Source organism: Nuphar pumila, chromosome 17 (genome assembly GCF_984573655.1).
Source record: "Nuphar pumila chromosome 17, dmNupPumi1.hap1.1, whole genome shotgun sequence".
NCBI lineage: Eukaryota > Viridiplantae > Streptophyta > Magnoliopsida > Nymphaeales > Nymphaeaceae > Nuphar > Nuphar pumila.
The window spans coordinates 15419590-15444606 of NC_143265.1; the positions used below are offsets into that span (position 1 = coordinate 15419590).

Sequence of the window (25017 nt, forward strand, 5' to 3'; positions counted from 1 at the left end):
GCCACGAGGATGAGGATGGACCACCGATGAAGGTTAAATTTTTGAGGCGGGGGTGGAGACCTTGGCTTCCGCCCCGGTCCACTGCCATCCCTGCAACTTACTGTTAGGCATTGACCATGGTTATGTGTTAGGAAAAATGTACGTTATAACTTCTCAACCGCTTTACATGTTTTCTTGCGAAATGGTCCTTGATGAGGATAAAACAATCATTTTTCATTTACTTTTTACAAATTAGTTTATGTTTATTCATTTTTTACAAAATAGTCCTTTTATAAGAGCAAAACCATCACTTCGGCTGTTAATCTCAAGGACTAGTTTTCAAGGGTTGATGAAAAGGTGGAGTCCAATTTGCAAAATATCATAAAGCAGAAGCTATTTTGCAAAACGCCGATAGGGAGGAACTATTTTGCAAAAAACCATTTTAAATTTAGGCAGTTTCGCTCCTTCATCACCATTGGTGTTGGCCTCGACTTTCGAGAGACCAGAATAAGGGAAAAAAGGAGCAGCAAAAAGAAGAAGAAAGAAGAAGGGGAGGGGGATGGGTGGTGATGGTGGGAGGGAGTCCAGCGGCATCTCTCTAGACGGTGTGAGGGACAAGAACGTGATGCAGCTCAAGAAGCTCAACACCGTTCTCTTCCCCGTCCGCTACACGGACAAGTACTACGCCGACGCCCTCTCCTCCGGCGAATTCACCAAGCTCGGTTCGTCTCTCTCTCTCTCTCTCTCTCTAGGCATTTGTATTTTGTTGGGTTACATCTAGTTTTTCCCACCGTGGTAAATTTACCGCGAAAATGTTCGGTGGTGAACGAACTTCTCTAAAGCCATAGACGTTTGAACAAAAGACCTACAGCCCTTGCAGAGGGTTTTATTATTTTAGGATGGGTGGGAATTAGAGAAATAGTATGAATGATAAGTACCAACCCAATAGTGGTTCGGGGATGTACCCATTTTGGTAAAGGGTCTCTTTAACATTTGTACTTCGAGTTTGGTTCTCTATCAAGCAGTTGAGAAGAGAGAAGAAGTTGGAATCTCTAACTAAGAATGCCTTCAGAATATAATCTTATTATGATAAACGTCTTAATTGAGAATGGGTGATGTTCTGGTGGCATGGTGGAGAGACGCTTAAACTGAAGTTAACAGGCAGTTGCTACTATTAGTTATTGTCTAATGGATCGTTATGATTGAGAGAACAAATGTGAAATGGAAATTACTGATTCATTGTATTCAATAAATGATGTCTAATAGAAAGGCATTTGCTATTAGTTATTGTCTAATAGGAGAAAGCCATTCGTGCAGACTCTTGAATCAACTCTTCAGGGTTTGTTACTGACGAATCCAAGACTGAACATTTATTCACAGGAGCACCATTAGGCTTCACAGCTTTCTTTAGCATCCACCTATACGATGCTTTTCTCCTATTCTGCTGAGACTAATCCCAACCACTATGGTGCAAATCAGTCTTAGTAGATTTTACAGGACAAGACTTGACATCATGATTCCTGGATCAAGTTAGAACAGAATCTAATTGATCCTTCAAACCTAATAGAAATATCTCCAAAAAACTGATCACCAATACATATTGAGATGTTTTCTTTAATGATAGAATTGATAGGCACTTGAAGGAGAACTCGAGCATAATGCCAATTGCCACCAATAAACTGATCACGAATCAATGATGAACAGAAAGACATTTTATCCAATAGTAACAATCCCTGATTTAATCCACTTATTAATGATGAAGGGCTTCATTGTTTTAAATTTGATTGGAATTCTAAGACTTTAGATTCAGTTTTGGGGTTGCATTCATCTTGTGAAGTTGATGTTGCAGTAAACTTGTCAACTCAGCCTGAATTTGCTAATTTGGCCCAACAAATCAATCAGTTTGATTTAAACTTGGAGAATCCGGTAGATGTTGTTGGATCTGGTAATTCCAACGAGGGAGGTATGCAGCAAGAAGTTGATTTTCTTGAAGTTGATCCTGCAGCTGATGTGGCTCCTATGGTGATTCTAGGGGCTCTATGCCTTTGTATGTTAGGAGTCCTCAAGCAAATCAAACTGATGACTTGAATGATAGGGATAAGTTGACTATTGAGGAGAATGATAAGTTTGACTATTGAGGAGGCTGATCCTAATGAATAAGGAGAGTGGATATCTTAATGAGATTATTATAGGTTGTAATCTGCCAACAAATGGATCTAAGGAGCATGGTTTATCTCAAGAAGGAAATGTGGGTCATCGGATTTTAGCCTTGGCCAGCAAGATATCTTCCAATTTGCGTAACAATGAGTTAGACATTTATGATGATGAATTTCGCCAGAACTTAGAGCATGATTTTACTAGTGAGAATCAAAGAAATGACAAAGAACTTGTTGACTATCCATATGAGTTTGTGTAAAGGGATGAAAATTGCTTTGTTGATGAAGATGAAATAGATGAGTATGAAGATGAAGACCCACCTATCATGCATAAAACAATAATACTATGACGACATGTGTAGAAAGAGAATAAAAGTGGAAAAGGAAATCATGGTGGAACTCATGCATTCAAATACAAACATTATGGGAATATGTATCATGGATCATATACTTGTGTCTTTGCACATTTCATGAGAGATCCTAAAGGAAGTTGTGCTGAAATTGCTCTTTGTCCCAAGGTTTCCAAGGATAAAGAGTTGATGAAGAAAATAAAAAGGCAAGTTCGATGAGTGAAAGCTTCATTGTGTTCTATTCACTTGAAAAGTTCAAAGGTGGATAAGCTGAAGTAAAGCCTACAACTCATACATCTTCTTTTGCATTTAGTAGGAGTGTTGTTGATATCCGTGGCATATTTAAGAAGGTAGAAGAAAGAAAGGATATAGATCATATTCATAAAGTGATCAGATTCTTATGTGCAAATGGGATCCCTTTCAACGTACTTAGATTACCATATTGAGAGCAGATAATATTCACAATTAGTACAATGTCGGGATATGAGCCTCCATCATATGAAAAACTCAAACTACATTATTTGACAATGAGAAGGAGTGTGTTTACAAAGAATTAAGTGAGTTTCGGGAAATGTTTGAAGAGTTTGTGGTCTTTATTGTGTCAAATGGTTGGATAAATGTAAAAACAAGCTCTTGATAAATATATCAACATCCAACTATTTTGGGTTGATGTAATTTTTCTGATGTGCAACAATCTGTTGCAAATATTGCCGAGTTTATAAAAACTGGATTTGGAATAGTTGGGCTTTCTAATGTGGTGCAAGTGATTACAAATAATTCAGTAAATTGCAAGTTGGTTGACGAATAATTAAGATAAATATAGAAGTATATTTTTTGTTACCATATGTTGTGCACACGCTCAATTTAATCTTCACGAATCTAGCACGAAAGTTTCCTTAGTTAGATGAGACATATTCATAGAGTAAGAAAATTGTGAAGTATATAACAAATCATTCAAAAGCATTAGCAATCTTCAGAAGCAATGAAAAATTAGAGCTAATAAATATTGCAAAGACAAGGTTTGCTTCATATTATACTACTTTGAAGTGCTTGCTTGATGTAAGGGATAATTTGAGGTTTACTGTCACATCAGATAGATGGAATTGTTGGAAGCAATCATGTAATAATGAAACTATGAAAATAATGACTATTAGATGGACTATTGTCCTATCAGAAGAATATTGAGATTCTATTCGTTTAGTATTGTTGATTACAAAACTCATCTATAAGATGATCAAATTCATTAATAAAAAATGTCCCTTGATTAGTGAAGTGTATGAAGGCATAAATAGTATGTTGTGGGAAATAAAAGACAATCTGAAAGGTCAACATGATTTGTATCAAGAGATTAATAACATTGTCTCAGTAGATGTGATAAAATGAATCTGCCACTCCATAGTCTAGCCTACATACTTATGCCCAAGTATTATGAGCCAGAATATCTTAAGATCTCATCACCAAGAGGGGTCAAACGAGTTTCTCAAGGTAAACATTATATTTTTTTTGTTTCATAGATTAAAGTAATATTTTAATTATACCTATCAATTAATCAAAGATTTGAATGGATATACACAAGGTATCAACACTATTTTTATTCAACATATTTCTTTTGACATTATGAATGTAGCTATATGTGCTATAAACCAAGGGTGTAAGTATTGTATTGTTACCCATATCGGTCGGGCCCAAAGTAACACCATATCGTATCGTATCGTAAAATATCAAAAAAAAAATTCAAAAAATCAAGAAAAATATTAAAAAAATAGCAAAAATTCTAAAAAAAATCACAACATATGAAACAAACCATGCAAATGATAACTGATAATGTAAATAAAAGGCATCTACATAAGTACAAAGTTTCTTACCTTTGAGATTATTCTCCATTGTGGATGCCCACATCATGTAGTTCTTTCCATTGAGCTTGAAGGATAGGTCGATTTTGGATTCCATTGCACCAACAAAGTATGAGAGGAAGAATGGAGCGTAATGTCGTGCTTTCAACTTTCAAGAATCGTATGGTTCTAATACCATGTAATGAAATATGCGGAAATGTATAACAAGAATGCTTAATGCATTCACAAGGTCCAATAATGGACAAGCACTAGCCCACAAGAGGGAATATAGAAATAGTCCACTAAAGGACAATACAAGAGGCCTTCAAAAGGCTACACATAAAAATATATAAAAGCTTTATTGAATGGGAGCTTAAAAGCATGACAAATACATGGGGGAGTGACCCCTATTTATACAAGAAAAAGGACCACAAGAAGGGGGCCATTGGGGGCTCCCGATAGTGTTGTTGGGAGCCCCCAATGACTCTATGTGGGACCTCCTTATGATGTAATAAAAAAAGGTTTCTAAAAAAGGAAAAAGGGAAAATAAAAATAAAGAAGTAGAAAAAGACTTAATAAAACAATTGTTTCTAGAAACAACTATGTGAAATGACCAAAATACCCCTCTCAAGTATTTTATACATATATATATATACATATGTATTTTAACAATCACCTTTTCAGTCAGCATTAGTATAAACAATTAAATATAATGAAGATAAAGCAGACAAAAAGCGGCCTCGTAAAAGGGAGGACTTAATGTATCTAACAATATGCAAAACTGCTCTCATGTGATCAGAAGTGAGAGCGTGGTAAAACTGACTAGTTGTGTGTATAACGTGTGTTATATCAGGTCTAGTAATTGAAAGATAGGAAAATACTCCAATAAGTTGTCTATAAGGAGTGGGATCATCAAGAGGTTCTTCACCATCGATTCTCATTTTAATGTTGACAACTTCTGGAGTATTCACTTTCTTGTCATCTGTAATTTCAGACCTAGAAACAATATCAAAAGCAAATTTAGATTGAGATAGTAAATAACCTCGAGGGGAATAAGCAACTTCAATTCTTAAGAAATATCTCAATAAACCTAAATCAGTCATTTTAAAATGATTTTTAAGAAGTTTTTTAATGTTTTCAACTCCCTATTTATCGCCTCCGGTGATGATCATGTCATCCACATAAAGAAGAAGATGAAAAATCCCTGCATCAGAAATCTTAATAAATAAAACAATGTTAGTCAAACAAGTTCTAAATCCAATATCAAGCATAACATGACTAAACTTGTCATACTAGGCTTTTGGTGCCTGTTTAAGACCGTAAAGAGCCTTTTCTAAACAAAGAACTTTACTCTTAGGAATACTAATACCATGAGGTGCTTCCATATAAACTTCTTCAATTAGCTTTCCATTGAGAAAAGTATTTTTGACATCCATTTGAAATATGAGTCATTTTCTAATAGAGGCTAAGGCTATTAGTATCCTGACGGTGGTCATCCGGGTAACTAGAGCAAAAGTTTCTTCGTAATCGATGTTATACTCTTGGAATACCCCTTGACTGCTAAAATGACTTTATACCTTTCAAGAGTTTCGTCACTCTTGGTTTTAACTTTATAAACCCACCTACAACCTATAGGTTTCTTTCCTTGTGGAATATCTTGAATAGTCCAGGTGTTAGCCCTTTCTAATGCTTGAAATTCTACCTTCATGACTTCTACCCACTCTGTATGGTTTTTGGCTTGAGTATAGGATGAAGGTTCTACGTATGAGTGTATTAATGCAATAAATGCCTTATATATGGATGAAAATGATTCGTATGATACAAATTTTCTGGGAGGTTTAGAAATTCTGGATGACCTTCTGGTTTGTGCTTCAGAATATTTTTTCAATGCACATGAAAGATTGGATTCTCTACGTCTTGAGTATTGTAAACTAGTGTCCCTATGAGTTTGCTCTTCATTAGCAACATTATGTTCAAAATCAATAGTACCTTGACCATCATCTACATCGTATTCATGGTCACATCCATCAGATTTCAAAGTCAAATCTATTAAAAAAGAATATTCGGTTACTTCCTTTGTTTTTTCAAAATAAAAAAAAACTTCCCTTTTTCAAAGATACATTTCTTGATACATACAATTTTCTATTTTTAAAATCAAAACACCTATAGCCTTTTTTATTATCTGCATAACCTAAGAGGGCACACGGAATGACAGAAGGAGAGAGTTTATCATTTTTGTTGGTGAAAACAAAATATTTGCATCCAAAATTCTTAATCTAGAGTAATCAGGAGATAATTTGACAAGTTTTCCAATTGGAGTTATATTTTTCAAAGAAGAAGATGACATTCGGTTAATGAGATAGGTAGCAGTTAGGGTTGCTTCTGCCCAAAATTCTTTTGTAACTTGATTTGCTATTAATAAAGTCCTAGTGGTTTCCATAATGTGTCGATGTTTTCGTTTGGCCAAACCATTTTGTTGTGGTGTGTGTGTGGAAAAAATCTTTGATGTGTGATGCCATGTAAATTGAGATAGTCTTTAAATTCTTTTGACATAAATTTTCTCCTGAATCAGTGTGAAAAATGAAAATATCATTTTTAAATTTGTTTTTAACCATTTTATGAAATGTTTGAAAATGCAAAAAAACCTTGAATTTATGCTCAAGGAAGTAGATTTAAGTATGCCTAGAGAAGTCATAAAAAAAGATTACATAATATGCATATCCGCCTTTTGATATGACTAGTGCAGGACCCCAAACATCTGAATGTATTAACTCAAGTGGTCTTGTTGAAACAAAAGTTCTATCATGAAATGGTAATCTTTTTATTTTACCAAGAATACAATCTTTACAAGCAAAACTTTCAAAATTACAAAATTTTCCTAAACTTGGAAAGTATTGGATTTTAAATATACGAGGATGGCCAAGTCTTTTGTGCTATTGATCCAATTCTAGTTTCTGAACATTATAACAAAATGCATTCTTGAGTAATTCCAAAAAATTAATATAATAGTCATTCTCTATGGCCTTCCTCAATCAAGTTCTTTGACTGACGATACTGTACCCAACAACCATGAGAAGAAAAGGAGATGTTATACCCATATTGAGAGACAGATAAAAGGTTTAGATTTAGTTTGAGAATATATCTAACTTTTGGAATAAAGAATTTTTTGAATTTTTAAAGATTTAAAAAAAAATTATTCTTTTATTTTAAAGAGATATTCCATCAGTTGTGAAAACATTTGACACACTTGAGTTATTGTTAAGACATTCAGACAAATTATTGATGTTGGAGTCATATGAAAAGAAGTACCAGAGTCAAGGAGCCAAGGAAAGTTACCAGAATTGGAGAAAGATGAGACAACGGCTCCGGTTGAGGCTTCAGTTGAGGAAGATGCTCATTTGAGAAGAGATTAAAGGATTTCCATTAATTGAGCCATGGATACAGGTGCATCTCCATTGATCTGATCTTTTGATTCTTGTGATGAACCAACATATGCAACCTTCTTTTCTTCTCTTCTCTTTAATTTAGGACATTGGGGCCTATAATGTCCCGGTTCATGGCAATGGTGGCAAATGACTTTTCTTTTTTCATAATCATTATTTTGCCTATTAAAATGAGGCGGTTTATAAGCTCCCATATAATTTCCCGGTCTAGATACGGCTAGAACAAAATTGTCTTCTTGCTTTGGAGTATTCTTCTTGAGCTTATTTCCCTCCATAGTTAGCTCCTCAATGGTGTCAATAATAGAGAGAATTTTTCTCTATGTAAAATGGCTGATTTGGTTGTTTCAAATTTCGGCTTCAAACCATTTATGAATTGGTAAAAATATTACATATCGAGTTGTTTTTGGCGAAGCTCGATATCTTCGGGACAATGCCACTTTGGCTCAGGAAGAGCCAACTCTTCCCAAAGTTCGGCCAACTCATTATAATATTCCTTAATACTTTTATCTTTTTGAGTCAAAGTCCGAACTTTATCTTGCAAATTGCATATATGTGCAATGTCTTTAAGGGAATACATATTTTTAAGATATTCCTAAGCCTTATTGGCATGCTCGAATTTGGCTAAACTAGAGCATTTCTTGATGTCAATGCTATTAATTAGCCATGACATGATTTTGGCATGCCCTATCCTCCATTCTTTCCACTTTTTCTTATAAGTGGCTAGTGCTTTATCTTTCTCTCCTTTCATGAGAGGCACCTCTTTCTCATTTTCAAATTTTGTGAGAATTAGTTTAGGTTTCGAATCAGAACCATCTACTATTCTCCACAACCCTTTTCCCCAAATGTGATGCTTCATGATTGAAGCCCACATCACATAATTAGTATCATTTAATTTGACGGGCATGATGGTGACTTTATCATTGTCATCCATTTTTACAAAGGTAAAGAAGAAAAGAAAAATGACAAGAGAGAAAAGAGAAAAGGAGAAAAAGAGAAAGAGAAAGAGAAAGAGAAAGAGAAAGAGAAAGAGAAATGAATGGACAAGAGCACAATCACAATCTTGAGTAGCCAACGATCCTCCAAAACGTCTCTTTTCTTCAAAAAAAGGCACTTGAATCACTAACAAGAAGATGAATCAACTTTTGCTAAAGTGGCATGGAAAACAAGGTGAAAACTCTCCAAGATCTAGAAGCTTCCAAGCTTTGATACCATGTAAGGAAATGAAAATCTTCCACGAAAGTGCAAATGCTTATAATCGGTGTCTATTAAAGATATTACAATCATAACCCACAAAAAGGTATAAAAGGAATAACACAAAGATAAAATAATAAACTTTTATTTCATATGAAAATGCTTAAGAAGCATTGCTACAAAGGATAGGGGATCACCTCTATTTATATACAATGAGAGAGTGGGAGGGAAGAGCTCTCATAGAGAGTCGCTAGAGCTAGTTCAACGACTCTATTTGTAGTCGTTGGACTAGCTCCAACAGCTATACCAACTAGTCAAGATCTAGTTGGATCTTGACTAGTTTAAAGTCTAGTTCAAATCGAACTAGACAAAAATAAAAAATATAAATAAATAAATAAAATATTATATTATTATATTATATATAATTATATATTTATATTTTTAACAATTTTGGCTCATAATACTTCGGCATAAGCATGTGGGTTAGGCTATGAAGTGGCACATTCATTCTATCCCATTTTCTCATACAAATCATATTGTCTTTTCAAATTTTCTATTATCTCCCCTAACATACTATACATGCTTTCATACACTTCACCAATCAAGCGACCTTTTTTATCAGTAAATTTGATCATCTTATAGATGAGTTTTGTAATCAACAATGATAAACAAACAAAATCTCAATATCCTTCTGATAGAACATTAGTCTTTGTTGTAATAACTCTTATTTTTATAATTTCATCATTGCATGACTGCTTTCACTCATTCTATCTATTTGATATGACAATAAGCCTTAAACTCTCCTTTACATCAGGTAGGCGCTTTAGAGTAGTATAATGTGAAGCAAACCTTGTCTTTGCAATCTAGATTTTTGAAGATCAAATTGAGCGTGTGCACAACACAAGGTGACTAAAAAATATACTTATATATTTGTTTTAATTCTTTGCCAACCAACTTGCAATTTGCTGGATTATTTTTAATCAATTGCACCACATTAGAAAACCCAACTATTCTAAATCAATTTTTTAGAAATTCAGTAATATTTGCAGTAGATTGTTACACATCAGAAAAATCATTTGCATATAAGAACATCAACCCAAAATAGTTGGATGCCATTATATTTATTAAGTGTTTTTTTTATATTTATCCAACTATCTCAGACAATAGAGACCCCAAACTCTTCAAATATTTTCCAAAACTCACTTAATTCTTTATAAACACACATTCTCATTGTCAAGCAATGTAGTTTTGATTTTTTCATATGATGGATGCTTATGTCCTGACATTCTACTAAATGCGAATATCATCTCCTCTCAATATATGATCTAAGCACATTAAAAGGGATCCCATTTTCACATAAGAATCTGAAGACTTTATGATCTACATCTTTTCTTTCTACCTTCTTAAATGTCTCAAGGATATCAACAACACTCTCACTGGTTGCAAAAAAAGATGAAGTTGCAGGCTTTGACTTATCCACCGTTGACCTTCTTAACTAAATAGAACATGATGAAACTTCTACTTGTTGGACTTGCTTTTTTATTTTTTTTATCAACTCTTTGTCCTTGGAAACCTTGGGACAAAGAGCAATCCCAACACTTTTTCCTTTGAGAACTTCTATGAAATGTGCAAAGGCATGAGTACATGATACATAATAGATTTTTCCACGATGTTTGTATTTGAATACATGAGTTCCACCATGATTTCCTTTTTCATTTTTCTTCTATTTCCACACATACTGCCATAGTATTGTTGTTTATGCATGCTAGGTGGTTATGGGTCTTCATATTCATACTCTCTATTTCATCTTCATCATCAAAGTAATTTCCATCCCCTTCCTCAAACTCATATTGATAGCCAACAAGCTCTTTGTCATTTCTTTGATTCTCACTAGTAGAATCATGCTCCAAGTTTTGAGGAGATTCATCGTCATAAGTGTATGACTCGTCATCTATGAGAACCATTAGGGAAGTAAAGAACAACCAGATATACCTGCCAAGAAAGTATACATACATGCATCAATTAGTAGAACATAGTCTAACATTTAAAAAAAATAACAACACATGTACATATATTAGTCACGGAACAACAAACATGTGTATAACTGACACTATAGCAATTCACAAATGTCACAATTCATAAATATCAAAATTCACAATTCACGAAGCACCAAGCACGTGTGTGTGGGCCTGTGTGCAATGATGTACGTGTGTGTGTGACATAGATATCACAATTCATAAACCAACAAAGTATGCATAAATATAAGTAATTGTGTGTGTTGACCGTTGAGTGTTGACAACATGCCATGTATTTTCAATTTTTGATGTCAAAAACTCAAAAGTCAAAACAAAACTAAGTTGATTACTTGATGCATCATTCTAGAATCCAGTCAAGTAAAAGCAATTGTCTCAAATGTTTTGCTGCTTTTGCACCACCACAAAGGAAGATAATAGAAAAAAGAAAAGTTTTTCACAAGCTAATGTCAACAACAACAACAACTACGCCTTCATCCCAAAACAATTGGGGTCGACGATATGAACCAAAAAAAGAAAATCATTCTGGGTCTTCCACATGAATCCTTCTCCTCCAATCATTTCTATCCAATGCTATGTCCTCGGTGAATAAACCACTTTAGCAATAATGTGTTGGTGTCTTAAAATATGTTTTTGAGCTAATAATACGTTTATCCATATTTTATTTGAATATAACTAGGATATTTAAAAACTACATTTTTCAATAAAAAATAACTGCAAATTGTATACGAATACAACTCAAACATTTCAAACCTTTAAAACTAGATACCTTACACAAAAGGAAATCACGACAAAATGACATTTAAATATTTCAAAATAAAGCAACCACAAAGGAAGACCAAAATAAGAACATCTTCGAAAAATTTGCACCATGTTTGGTCAAAAAGAACTCTAATAAGCCATTCGTTCAAACTGCTTCACCACTCTAAAAGGTTTTCAAATTTTTTCTTTTCAATAAATATTTTCATTAAACAGAAAAAGTCACTATGTTCGAAATTTCCTAAATTAAAATTTGTTGCCAACATTAATTTGAGACTAGTATATAAAACAAACATTGAAGCAAATATGTGTAAAAAGGTTAAAATTTGTTTTCCAATAAAAATATAACTTTCCTAAAATTTTGTATGAATACAACTAAAACATTGGAAAACTCAATTCTGGTTCTAGTTTAAGAAAACTTTAAAAACAGAATATTATTTGCATTTAAAGCATTTTTAAGAACTCGAATGAAAGACCAAAATTTGAACAAACACATTTGAAATGAAAATATACACTATTAAAATCTTTTAGAAATCAAAATTAATGTAAGTAACAACACTTTCAAAAGATATTCGCAGCACTTTGAAAAAACAAAAAGTGAAAAAGGCTCTGTCTTGCCAAACATTTTTCCTTGCATTCAAAATCTTTTAGGTGTCATAGTTATTTAAGGCACCAACATTTTCGAAAAAAAAATGTGATGATTTTATTAATTAAAAAAACTTTCTTTCTAAAACTATTTTTGTGATGATTTCGAAAAATAAATATGATTTTCAATAGAAAAATCCACTTTGAAATACTATGAAGGAAAGCCATTGAAACATCGGTATCAAACTAGTATATCTATCATTTTAGTAAATGTGTGCGGACGTGTTAAAATATGTTTTGGAACAAAAAATATGTTTATGCATATTTTGTATGAACACAACCAAGATGTTTTAAAAGAATTCTAACTACAGGATGTTTCACAAGCTAATGTATTCTTTTTTTTTTCTAACTTCATATATTAACCCCTACACTTTTATTTTCATATTTTCTCTTTTATTTACAATAGAAAATGAAACCAAGAGAGAAACAGAGGGCAAAATAAAACGGGAAAATGCCGATACAACAAATTGCAATTTGGTTTGCATTTTGAACTTTAAACTTTGAAGCACCTATAACAAAATGCTTGCCCTTTTTTTTCTTTATAGACAATTAAGTAACTACATGCACTTTTTTTATTGTTCTGTTATTTGTTGTTCCTTTCAACAAAAAATTAAACCAACAAAATGCGGTAGCATAAGCTATAGAACGTAACAGAAAAAAAAGACAAAAGCAGAGCAAGACGTCAAACTGTAAAATGGAAAAAAGAAGAGATATACAGAGCAAAAGAAGAAGAAGAAGAAAACATGCAGTGGTACAGGCAGGGAGGAAGAAAATGTGCAGTAGTGAGAAGGTGAAGCAGGGAAGAAAAGAAGAAGAAAACATACAGTGGCGCAAAGGTAAAGAAGGAAGAAGAAAATGTGCAGTGGTGCAAAGGTGCAACAGGGAAGAAGAAGAAAACGTGCAGTGGTGCAAAGGTGCAGCAGGGAAGAAGGAGAAGAAAACTGAAATGGTGCAGAAGGGAGGAAAAAGAAGAAGACTCGTATCGTCACAACGTGCACATGTACATGCTAGAGAGAGAGAGCCCATGCCGTTGGATAATCGCCGAAAAATGGCCACCATAGGTTGCCAGAAAATCACACAAAGCCAAAAACCCTAGAGTTCTTTGCCAATACCTCTCTCAAATCGAAAGAGCAAGCCCCAAACCCACCATTTTGGTTTTATATATTTTAACTTCAACTCTTTTTCTTTTATTTTTTGGTCAAAAGATAATCTTAACAAGGACAAAAATGGAAAAACTTCTATCACAAGGGCAAGGAAACACAATTCCTCTTATTAGGGATTCCCATTCTAGGGGAACCGTGTTTCCTCTTATTAGGTAATGTTGTTCTCTTTTGTGGAGAAATGTGATTCCCGAAGTAGGGAACCACATTTCCCTTGGAAAGGGAAGCGCTCTTCTTATCAGTGGGGATGCACGAAATGTAAAAAAAAACGTGTGCTTCCCCAGGCATTTCAGAAGCACTGTGTTTTGTGCTTCTGAAATGTGTTCTGGGGGACCCATGCCTGTTGGTGCTTCCAGTAACCCTAGATTGGCCTGATGACGGACCATAGGTCAGTCAAGCCTGGTCCACCTTTTCACTGGGCCGGGCCACAGCCCAAAAGCCTGGCCTAGGCCCAATCTGAACCAGCTAGGCCATGAGTAGCCTCTGAGCAAGCTGGACTAATGCCCTGCCTTATGTTCATTTTTTATGATGAAAATAGACCTGAACATCAGCTTTTGTAGTGTGTAAAACCAGGGTAAAAATTCTTTACCTCATTGAAAAACTTGTGACTTCTAAAATATGATGATATACATGCTTCACGTTATAATTATTTGGACCTGGCATGGTTATGCTTCTCCTATAACATTCCCCTCTTTTCGTAATGCAATCATTGGCGGACTTGTGAATTCTTCCATGTCTGGCACATTTTCAGTAAAAGATCATGCTGACTCAAATATTTCAATCGTAGGGAAGTTTGATGAGTTATATATTTATATGGGACAAATTTGAGGTATTTATAATTTGCTAAGTACCTTAAAATTTTCTTTCAGTTGGTAGGTATTGAATTCAAGGAAGTTCATGTTGCTGTTATTCCTCATAATGAATTTATCCCTCTTTTCATAGAATGAAATTAATCTGTTTGGTGCTTTTTATCTTTTCAATAGATAATCATGTTAATTAATATGTATCTTAGTACCTGTCACCCTTTCTATATCTTCTCTGCTCTTAAATGGGCATTACACTGTTCTTCATCACCAACTACTGTTGAATACTGTTTCAAGGAAAAATAGTGTTTCATGATATTTGTTGATTTTCTGTTCTGCTTACACGCAAATAGTGATTTATGCAGCCTACTACGGTGACATTTGTGTTGGCGCAATTGCATGCCGCCTTGAAAAGAAGGATGGAACAATTTGTGTTTACATCATGACATTGGGTGTTTTGGCTCCATATCGTGGACTAGGAATTGGTGAGCTTCTGGCTTCCTACCAGCTGCATCAGAGCTATTTTGTTGATAGGATGTTTACTTCTCAAAAGCTTTCAATATTTGATAGGATGTTCACTTCTCAAAAGTTTTCAATATTTTTTTATCTGCTATCATCTAAGGTGAAGCTCATTGTCTTGCAGTTAGGCATTTGAATAGGGTATCATACTGCAATAATATGAGTGTGTCATCATCCAAAATGAACCTAAATGAATATGAGAACTGCAAGAATATGCTTTGATAATAGAACTTACCTTAGGTCTATTTATAGCTTTGATAATAGAACTTACCTTAGGTCTGTTTATAACTTTGATATTGTTGTGTCTTTGTGCTAAAAGCTAAATATAGGCATTTTTTTTACTGTAATAATACGGTGAAAATATAGCACAAGTTAAGCTGGATATGTTTGTCCTCCAACTTCACCTGAAGTGAGATTAGTATTTGTAGTGAATATTGAAGTATTTTTCGAAGTGATATCCAAGGATATGCTTAGTTTTTCAGCTCTTTCAGCTTTTCTTAGTTGGACTACCTCAAATTACAGATACAGGTGGGACATCTAGGTCTTGTGCATTGTCTTGATCTGTGCAATAACAGGGTGTTCTCTGTTTTGGCTTTCTTATGTTTCTTTTTTATTTCAGTTTATATCTATATATTTATTTTTTATTAGTTTTCATCATTTCTTGTCTTTGTTTCTGACCATGTGAATCACAGCCACGGTTTGGGCCAAATTTGACCCATACCGGGTCTACCACAACATTATATATATATATATATATATATATATATATGTGTGTGTGTGTGTGTGTGTGTGTGCATTAATCATAAATAAAACATGCCTTTGCCATAAAAAGGGTTTAAATCTGAAAAACACATAACCAGACGTGTATATATCAATTTTTTATACGTTAAACATAGAAAACCAAATCAGATTCATGGTTTCCTTCAAAAATATCACATAAATCTGATTTAGGCTCTTTTTCCCCATTCGAATCAAAAGAAAAACCCGTACCTTAGTTGAAATTAGAAAAAGATTGGAGAAATCATCGGATGACCGGAGAAGGAGATAGATCTTCTCCTTTCTCTTCTTCCTTTTCCTTTTTCTTCTTCTCTTCTCTTCCTTTCCCACGAGCTCTCTTTCTCTCTCCCACGAGTGCTCTCTCTCTCTCTTTTCTTTCTTTCTTTCTTTGTTCTTTTTTTTTTGAAGTTTTATAATGGAGAGCCCCTAGAGGGTGTTGCCCCCTCTAGGGTTTCTCATATGGGGGGGTGGGGGGCTTGGAGATAGAGTTTTCATTCTATTTTCAATCCCACTTTCCTAATTTTTCTCAACTTTCTTTTTTGACTTTTCCAACCCTTTCTTTTTCTAATTACTTTTTACTTTTTTTTTTATCTCATAGTAACATTGGACTCTTCTAGAGGGAAACACCCCCTCTAGAAACCCTAGCTGCTCCTTATCTTAAAATTTCAAAATTTATTATTTTTTCAAACCTTTATACTGATTTTCCAACTTTATTTTCGTTGGATCTAGATCCATATCCAAAATTCATATGGAACCTGGTCTGGATCAGATCCTAATTAATATGGGTCTTGGAATGAGTCCAAATCCATATTAACTTGGATCATATGGATCAGATCAGATCAGATCCAATCCAAACTCAGTCCCATCGAAGCAGGCCTTTTTTTAAAAAAATGTGATTTTCGGGCCAATCGTAGCCCGAATTCAGAAAGATAAAATAACATTAAACTTAGAATTTCGAGGCGCATCTAACGATATATAATTCGATTTTCGCCTCCAAATTTTGCCTGAATTTAACCAGAATTTCGCCTAAATTTTGCTTGCTTTTAAAGGTTGAAAACAAAAGTTTTTATCACCTTTTTAACTGGCTCATTTAGGTCTTGTTGATGAGACCTGGGCCAAGCCCGGACTCACATATCATAACCTAACATCGAGTGTTTTACCAATGTTTCTACAACACTTAGCCAAATTTTCAGAAATTTCTAAGTCTAACACAATACAAAAACACATGATATTACAACATTAGTAGGTTCTCATTTATTTCATTGACTATTCCTTTTTTAGCTCTTTTTCCCTGCATCTTATGCTACACTCATATGAGGTCAGGCTCAGGCCTTACATCGGGGTTGTAGGTTGGTTGTGCTTTGGTTTTGGTTTAGGTTGGTGAGATCCTAGAACATAAGCAGGCTTAGTACACCCATATAATTTCTTCTTTTCCTTATAACTATGTACGCATTGTTGTGGAGAAGTTTATGGAAGCACTTGTATATGGTGTTGTAATGAAATATGCGAAAATATAAAACGAGGGCCTCTAAGGGCTTATAAGATTATAAACACAAAGTGTACATGCACATACACAAGTCCAACTAAAGGACAATACAAGAGCACAAAGGCACTACACAAGCATTAAGTGCATTCAAGACATCAAAGAACTAAAGAGAGGAACACTAAAATATAAAAAAATATTCATCTTATTGAGCATGAATTCTTAAGAGAAGCATTATCTTGCAAAGAAGAGAAAAACTCTATATATAGAGCCAAGATGAGCATTTAAGAGAGGTATTCACTGTTGCAATAAGCAGTCATAAGCCGTCACAGTCCCAACAGTCATATAAACCCCCCTACACTATACAATAAAGACAAAAATAAAATAAAGAACTGTCCCTAGTGGTCAATCACTAATTACATGAAAATAACAAGACCAAAATGCTCCTAGAGAGCATTACCTGTTACCAGTGTTGTGAAAAGCGTTGAGGCGTACGAGGCACTCTACCAAAAACCGAGGTGAGGCATAAGCCTCGAGGCATAAAGCGTAAGCCTAAATTTTTTTTTTGAAAACTTTAAAAAAATTATAAAAAAATATCTAAAAATACAAATAAATAAAGAAATTTTTTATTGATGAAATAACAACCAATAAGAAATAGAAAATATCAAATAAGTACTAAAAAATATGAGATTAAAATATAAAAGTAACTAAAAACTGATTACATAACTGGAAATATATGAGATTAACCAACAAAAGTTAAAATATACTAAGAAAATGATTATATAACTGAAATAACTGGAAAATATATGAGATTAACCTACAAAAGTTAAAATATATGAGATTAACTTATAAAAGTAAGTTACTTTTATATGTTACTTTAAGTAACATATAAAAACTGATTACATAACTAGAATATATATGAGATTAACCAACAAAAGTTAAAATATACTAAGAAACTGATTACACAACTGAAATAACTGGAAAATATATGAGATTAACCAACAAAAATCTTGTTGATTATGTCTTAGAAATCTTAAAAAAAAACTTTTTTTTTTGTTTTTTTTTGCGCCTCACGCCTCATGCTTGCGGCTTGAGGCACAGAGGGCCGCGCCTCAAGGCGAGACACGCCTTTTGCGCCTCAAGGTGCATTTTTGATAACACTGCCTATTACATAACATACAATATATACAATTATATATATATATATATATATATATATATATATATATATATATATATTTCAACACCCCTCAAACTTACAGTGTGATAACTGAAAGTTTGAAACTACAAGTCCTCGAAGGTCTTAATTAAATACAAGTCTTCGAAAGTCTTCATTAAATACAAGTTTACAAAATATCTTCATTGGTAGTCTCTATCTTTATGATGCATTAGAGAATTTTGCAAATGCAAGTCTCTGAATGTCCTCATTGGTGATCATCCCCAAATGCCTTTATCCGCTATCTTCATCTTCATGATATGATGCATCAAAGATATTCCTTTCTCAATCCATCACATTTTTAAGAACATGCAGAGAGAACAAAACAAATGTTTCAACCACAAAAAAAAATATCCTAACCCAATAGTTTTAAAACAAATATATTTTTGAACAAGAGAAATATTAGATAGTCGTTAAGAAAGATAAAAGGTGCATACCTCAAGGATAAATTTTTATGAAATCAAATCATAAACTCAAAGTCAACATATTTTTCAAGAAAACATAAATATTGATCATAAGAGAATTTGATCACTAATGGACATATAAATCATTAAGAAGAGATAGACAATTATGTGTAAATAATATCCCAAGGATTTTTAGAAAAGCATTTCAAATGAAATAACAAATCATCAACGGCAACATGCATATATAAAATATAACAATTCAAAAAAGCCCTCAAGATAAGAGAAGATAATTAAATTTATGCATACAACAATGTGAACAAGATAATCCATATGAAACACATATATATCCAACATGCAATTAAAGCATATTTAATGCACATAATAATGAAAGAGAGCAATCTCACAATTCTCAACTCATTAGAATTTATTCACACAATATAGAATGGGTTTAAGCACAAAGGACCAAACATCAATCTTAAAATATATATATATATAAAATTAATGAAATGCACATAAGATGCATAAAATTTTATCAATAAACATTTTTACATATAAATAGAAAAAAATTAGAAATTTTACGGAGAGATTTTAAAAAATCTCACATAACAAAATGAATGATATTTGCAAATCTCAATAATAGTTCAACCACCACAAGCAATCACCTCACTAGATCTCCAAACCTCAAAATTCAAGTGTATCAACTACTAGAACAAGAACACAATCACGATGCCACTTATGAGCTTAACAAACACACAAAAAATGTGAAAAAAACAATGGGTGCACATAATTCACCACATTAAAATAACATCTCTTGTCTACATAAAATGACACTTAAATAAGAGACGTAAGAGGAGGACACAGGTAACCATATTGTAATGAAGACAAACTATGTCAGTAAGTAAGAAGATTTGAAAAACAATATTCAAATCAAAACAATAACTTTTGCAATAATATGAGATTTAATCCATAAGAACCAAAAAATGCTCACAAGTAAATAACAATAGAGCCATCACTAACAAAAATCGATACGAGCATTCAATACTGTAACAATGGCCACACAAACAAATGAGTGGTAAAACACACTAATAGAAACTGAGGTCAATCACCTACCAGTTAGATACATACCCATACTCACAAGATGACATGAGATGCACACACAACTCACCCCAACGACAAACTCGGAAATCCAATAACAATGAGTTCAGAGGCCAATCAACCAGCAATCAAACCAAAGGAAAATGACAACACGTTAATCATAACCTCCTGGGAATCTGGACTGTAACGCCCCCAAAATCCCAGACTTGTAACTTTTTAGGAAAATTTTGAAAGCCTTGTAATCATTCCTTTATCAGAGTTTTAAATAGTAATTCAGCGACAAATGGTGTTTTTGAAATAACAAGTCAACGGACCTTAGGCGCATTACTTGTAAAACCTTTCCTTTACATAACGGATTTCCGTACATTCAAAACCAAATAGATAAAAAAATATTGTTTTAATAATTTAGAGTTTATACAAAAAAGAAATTTTTAAGGTAACCCTTATGAAAAATTATAGAAATGTCCTCAGGAGCAAAACGTCAGGGAAAGTCTCATCTTGACATCATCACGCCATCATGTTATCGCTTGCCGTACCGACCTAATCATCACCTGTACCCATAAGACGGGTCAGTTTCATAAAAACTGGTAGGTGCACAAGTATAACAATTTAGAACAAAACTAACATATGCTTTATTTCATACATGATATGCAATTTAACATAAGCAAAGTGAACAAGATAACTTTGTTTCGATATTAGCTATCTTGAGGGTACGTACAGAAGAAACGTAAAAACAACTGAGACTGCCCGGGGGTTTGTTATGTTTTGTATTTTGATACCCCGAAGAGCTAGCGGAGTCCGTTCCTAAGAGGACGACCAGTGATCGAGAGATAATTCCCCAGAAGCATTCGTGACAACGAATGCATCCAACTTTTGCAGAAGTCCATGGGAACTACCACTTAAGATAATTTTTGGTAACCTCGTTATCTAACTTTGATGACTGGAGACACAAAGTCATTTGCCCGAGGGGTGGTTGTTAACAACCTCTCTATTGGAGTTTTGTACCATCTCATCATCTCTCTTAACGAAACTAAAAAGACAAATGAGTATGTCAGGTTTTATTTAACTGAGGACCCATTCTACATGCTCTCGTCATTCAAACCAGCTCAAGCATCTTGCTTGTAAAGGCTATCATCACCATTTATGTGATTTCTATTTCATTGTTGTGTCTTTGCACATTATGAGGTTACCATAAAACTCTCATCCTGTAACACCCCAAAATTTCAAACTTGTAAACATTTTTAAACTACTTAGGAAACCTTTCATTTTTCAGAGCTTTTATTAGCGAAAACATTTTTTTTTTTTTTTGAAAAACAAAACAAGTTGACAACTTTGGGCACGTTATTACCGTAATAATCCATTATCAAAATTTCATTTCCAAAACATTTTATCAAGACAATTAGTGAACCAAAAATGCATTAATAATAACCTTTCAGATGTACAAAATTTAGGGTTTCACCTTTTTACAAACTCAAAACCCAAACAAGTAACCATGACTCAAAACTACGAGCAGGAGCAGGAGAGTGAAGTCTCAGGCCATCTCGTATCTCGCCATCGACTGTCCGAAGAAAACCTACTCGTCACCTGTTCCTATAAAATGAGTCAGTTTCATGAAAAACTGGTAGGTACACAAAGATAAGACAATAAAGAACAAAAGCTAATGCAAAGCTTGCTCACAGAATGAGCAATTATTAGAAATTGACGACAAATTAACTATGCATGCAAATATTCATGATCAATTGATTCTACAGGCATAGAGCAATTAGCTAAAACAAGATAACTAACACAGGATGAGATTAAGCACAGTAAGCAATTATAAATCTCAAGGTGTGCTACTAAACAGTAGTGTGAACAAGATATTTTTAGTTTCGATATTAACTGGCCTGTGCATACTCACATACGCGAAACGTAGAAACAACCGAGACTGATTCAGGGGTTTATTATGCTATGTATTTTATGATACCCCAGATAGCTGACTGAGTCCGCTCCTAAGGGGACGGTCAGTGACCAAGAGAGGATTCCCCAAAGGCCATTCATTCAAAGGATGCATCCAACCTCTGCAGAAGTGCCTGACAACTATCACCTAGGATAATTATGTTAGTCCCTTTCCTCTAACTCCGATGATTGGGGAAGCTGAGTCATTTGCCCGTGGGGTGGTCGTTAACAACCTCTTCATCGAAGTTTTTGTACCATCCATCCTCTCTCTTGATAAACCGTGGCTAACGTGCACGACAGAGGTTTCTTAACCGCTGTCTCGTTCTACATGCTCTGATCCATTAGACCCACTCGAGCATCTTGCCTGTGAAGGCACATAGTTACCATTTTGTGAATTTTAACATTTGTGCACATTGCACGTTATTAGGTTTCATCGACCTCACAAGCTACTCATCATAGTGCAACTCATCATCCCTGTTCACAGGTACGACTACGATGGTAGATAAGGGTTACTCAAAAATACCCCACCACAAAGATTTTAAGTCCATGCATGTTTGTATTCTCAAGAAAATCCAAAATCCCCATAGGAAAACATTTTCTCAAGATCGAGGCACCAGTACCCAATTTCGCATTTTGTCGGAAAGAGCGAACATTGGTACGTGCATTCGCATGCCCTGCAAGGTTTGCCCTGGAAGAATCGCAAGGGCAAAACCTCGCATCAAGTGTGCCAGTTCAAAACAGTAGTAACAGAACGCAGAAACATAACAGCATCATCTAACGAATATCATACAACGAGAACAAAAGGTAAGACAAAAAGTAAAAGAAAGAACGTAAATATAAGCACGAGAAGATTGAAAAGTAAAGCCTGGGCGCATAAAGCACGACAACAAAAGAAATATAGAAAAGCAAAGACAGAAGCCGGAAAAGCCTTGGCACATAAAACACGGGGCAAAAGAAAAGAAAATACAAAAAAGTAAAGACAAAGAGAAAGTAAAAGCCTGGGCATATAAAGCGCAGCGGCAACATGAAAGAAAGTACAGAAAAGTAAAAAGACAAAAAGAAAAAGCTTGGGCACATAAAGCGCGACAGCAATGGGATTATAGGAAAGAAAGTAAAGAAAAGTAAAAAGAAAGAAAAGCCTGGGCACATAAAGCGTGGCGGCAACAAGAAAGTAAATGCGGAAAAGTAAATAGGACAAGGATCGCGAAACCGCATCCTTGAGTTAAAAACATACGTATATACTTATACGTATACATATATATATTTGTCCCTTGCTTTTCCAATTTTTAGTTATCTTGCATTTGTTTTAGCATTTTGTCCGTTCATAGTCCTTTTGCGCAACTTGCCCCTACCTTGGGGGGTTGTGGGTTCTCGTACGCCTGCGGGCGTAGGTACGTATGAGCTTGGGCCACGGAGCGCGAGCGGGCTCCGTTGTGCAACTTGCAAGTACAAGGATGTTAATATAAACATAACTTGGAAAAGAAAGGGAGCCAATAGAATCCCGTAGTGGGTTCGGCCCGGGCCCCGGATCAACAGTGCGAAGGTAGGCAGGGGGCTTTGCTCCCTGCTTGCGGTCTGTAGAGGCAGGGGCTGCCCCTGCCAGACAGGAAGAGGCAGAGGCAGAGGCAGAGGCAGGGAGCCCTGCTCCCTACCGGCCAAAATAGCAGGAGCCCCTGCTAGCAAGAAAATGGCAGAAATAGGGGGCCCTGCTACCAGACGGGAAGAACAACAGAGGCAAGGGCATAGCTCCTGTCTGACATGAGGTGGCAAAGGCAAGGAGCCCTGCTCCCTGCCTGTCGAACAGCAGGGCCCCCTGCCTGTCGAACAGCAGGGCCCCCTGCCTGTCAAGAGGTGGCAGAGGCAGGAGGCCCTGCTACCTGCTTGCTTAATCAGCAGAGATCCCTGCCTGCCACGAGGTGGCAAAGGCAGGGGGCCCTGCATCTCTCAAAATGCAGGCAAATCAGGGGTTTGGCAGGGGCAGGCACCCTGCCAATCCCCGGGAGACACAAACAGGGGCAGTGGCTCAGCCCCTGCCGACCTGCCAGAAAGCCTGAGGTGGCAGGGGTCTGGCCCCTGCCGTCTGGCCAGTAAAACAAAAAAAAGAAGAAGAAAAAACAAAGGGGGTGGAGGCAGGAAAAAGAATAACATAGGCAGGGGGAACGGAGCCGCTCTGCCAGGACTATCGCAAGAGACGCAGAGGCAGGGGGCTCAGTCCCCTGCCAGACAATGCAAGAGGCACAATTCGCGCCCTGCTTGCCAGAAAACTCCCTGGGGAAACAAAAAGAAAGGGGAGGGTTTTACTTGGGAACCACCGATGAGGTGACCGTCGAACGAGGAGTGCCGAGAAGGATTCCGGTAAGGTAGTGCTGGCAAAAGCAAAGAGAGAGGGTACAGAGAAGAAGAAAGGGAAGGTCGGCGGCACTGTCACCGGCGCTTGCATTGCCGGTCGCGGTGGTTGCCGACATTAGCAAAGAGGGGGAAAGGGAGATCGAAAGACAGAGAGGGGGGGGAAGGAATGGGGGGTCGTCGATGGGAGGGTCATCGATACAGTCGCCGACGGGAAGGTCGCCGATGGCTGAAGATAAGGGGGAAGGAGACGGGAGGGTGAGAGGAGAGAGAAAGTGGCGAGGGGTTTTTCCCCTCGCCTTCTCAGCCTGCGCCTTTTTAAAGACGCAAGCCTGAACTTTCCTGAACCCGGATCGGGTTCGGGTCCGACACGTCGGGCCCGGATCCGATCCGAGCCCGACATGACAGACCGAATTTAACACGTATCAGACACATTTTTTTAGTGGGCCTTACACATCCAATCATCGTAGTACTAACATGTCATGCATGTCTAATAGTACCGCTATGATGAGAAGGGTATCAGTTTCTCAGAAAGAAACCTTAACTTTAATGTGTTGTGAAAGAAACAATGTAATAATTTTAGTTTAATTTGACATGCTTTGGTCTTTCAAACCAACTCGAGCATCTTGTCTGCGAAGGCGATCATCATCATTCGTGTGATTACCACTTTTATATCAATGTGTAGTTTGCATGTTGCGAGATTGCCACGAATCTCTCGTCTAATTATCGTAGTATCAACATGCTGCGCATATCTCGTGATACTGCTATGATAAAAGGGGTATGGGTTTCTCAGGAGAAACCCCGACCAATCACCTGCTCATGCTCCCAACCGGGGTTATCTGGCTCATATCGGACATTAAACAAAAGTTTGTAAACACTTCTTCCTATTGT

The 25017-nt window shown here is 35.6% G+C and overlaps 1 protein-coding gene across 1 annotated transcript in view; it reads left to right on the plus strand.

Annotated features, from left to right (window-relative positions):
* Nucleotides 1-538: 538 nt before the first annotated feature.
* Nucleotides 539-25017, plus strand: part of LOC149811707 (Acyl-CoA N-acyltransferases (NAT) superfamily protein) — a 29924-nt gene continuing 5445 nt past the window's right edge. Inside the window, exons 1-2 of the mRNA XM_089992903.1 lie at nucleotides 539-701; nucleotides 14717-14836. Of these exons, the coding sequence (XP_089849029.1) occupies nucleotides 539-701; nucleotides 14717-14836 (283 nt within the window). The remainder of the gene's footprint in view (nucleotides 702-14716; nucleotides 14837-25017) is intronic.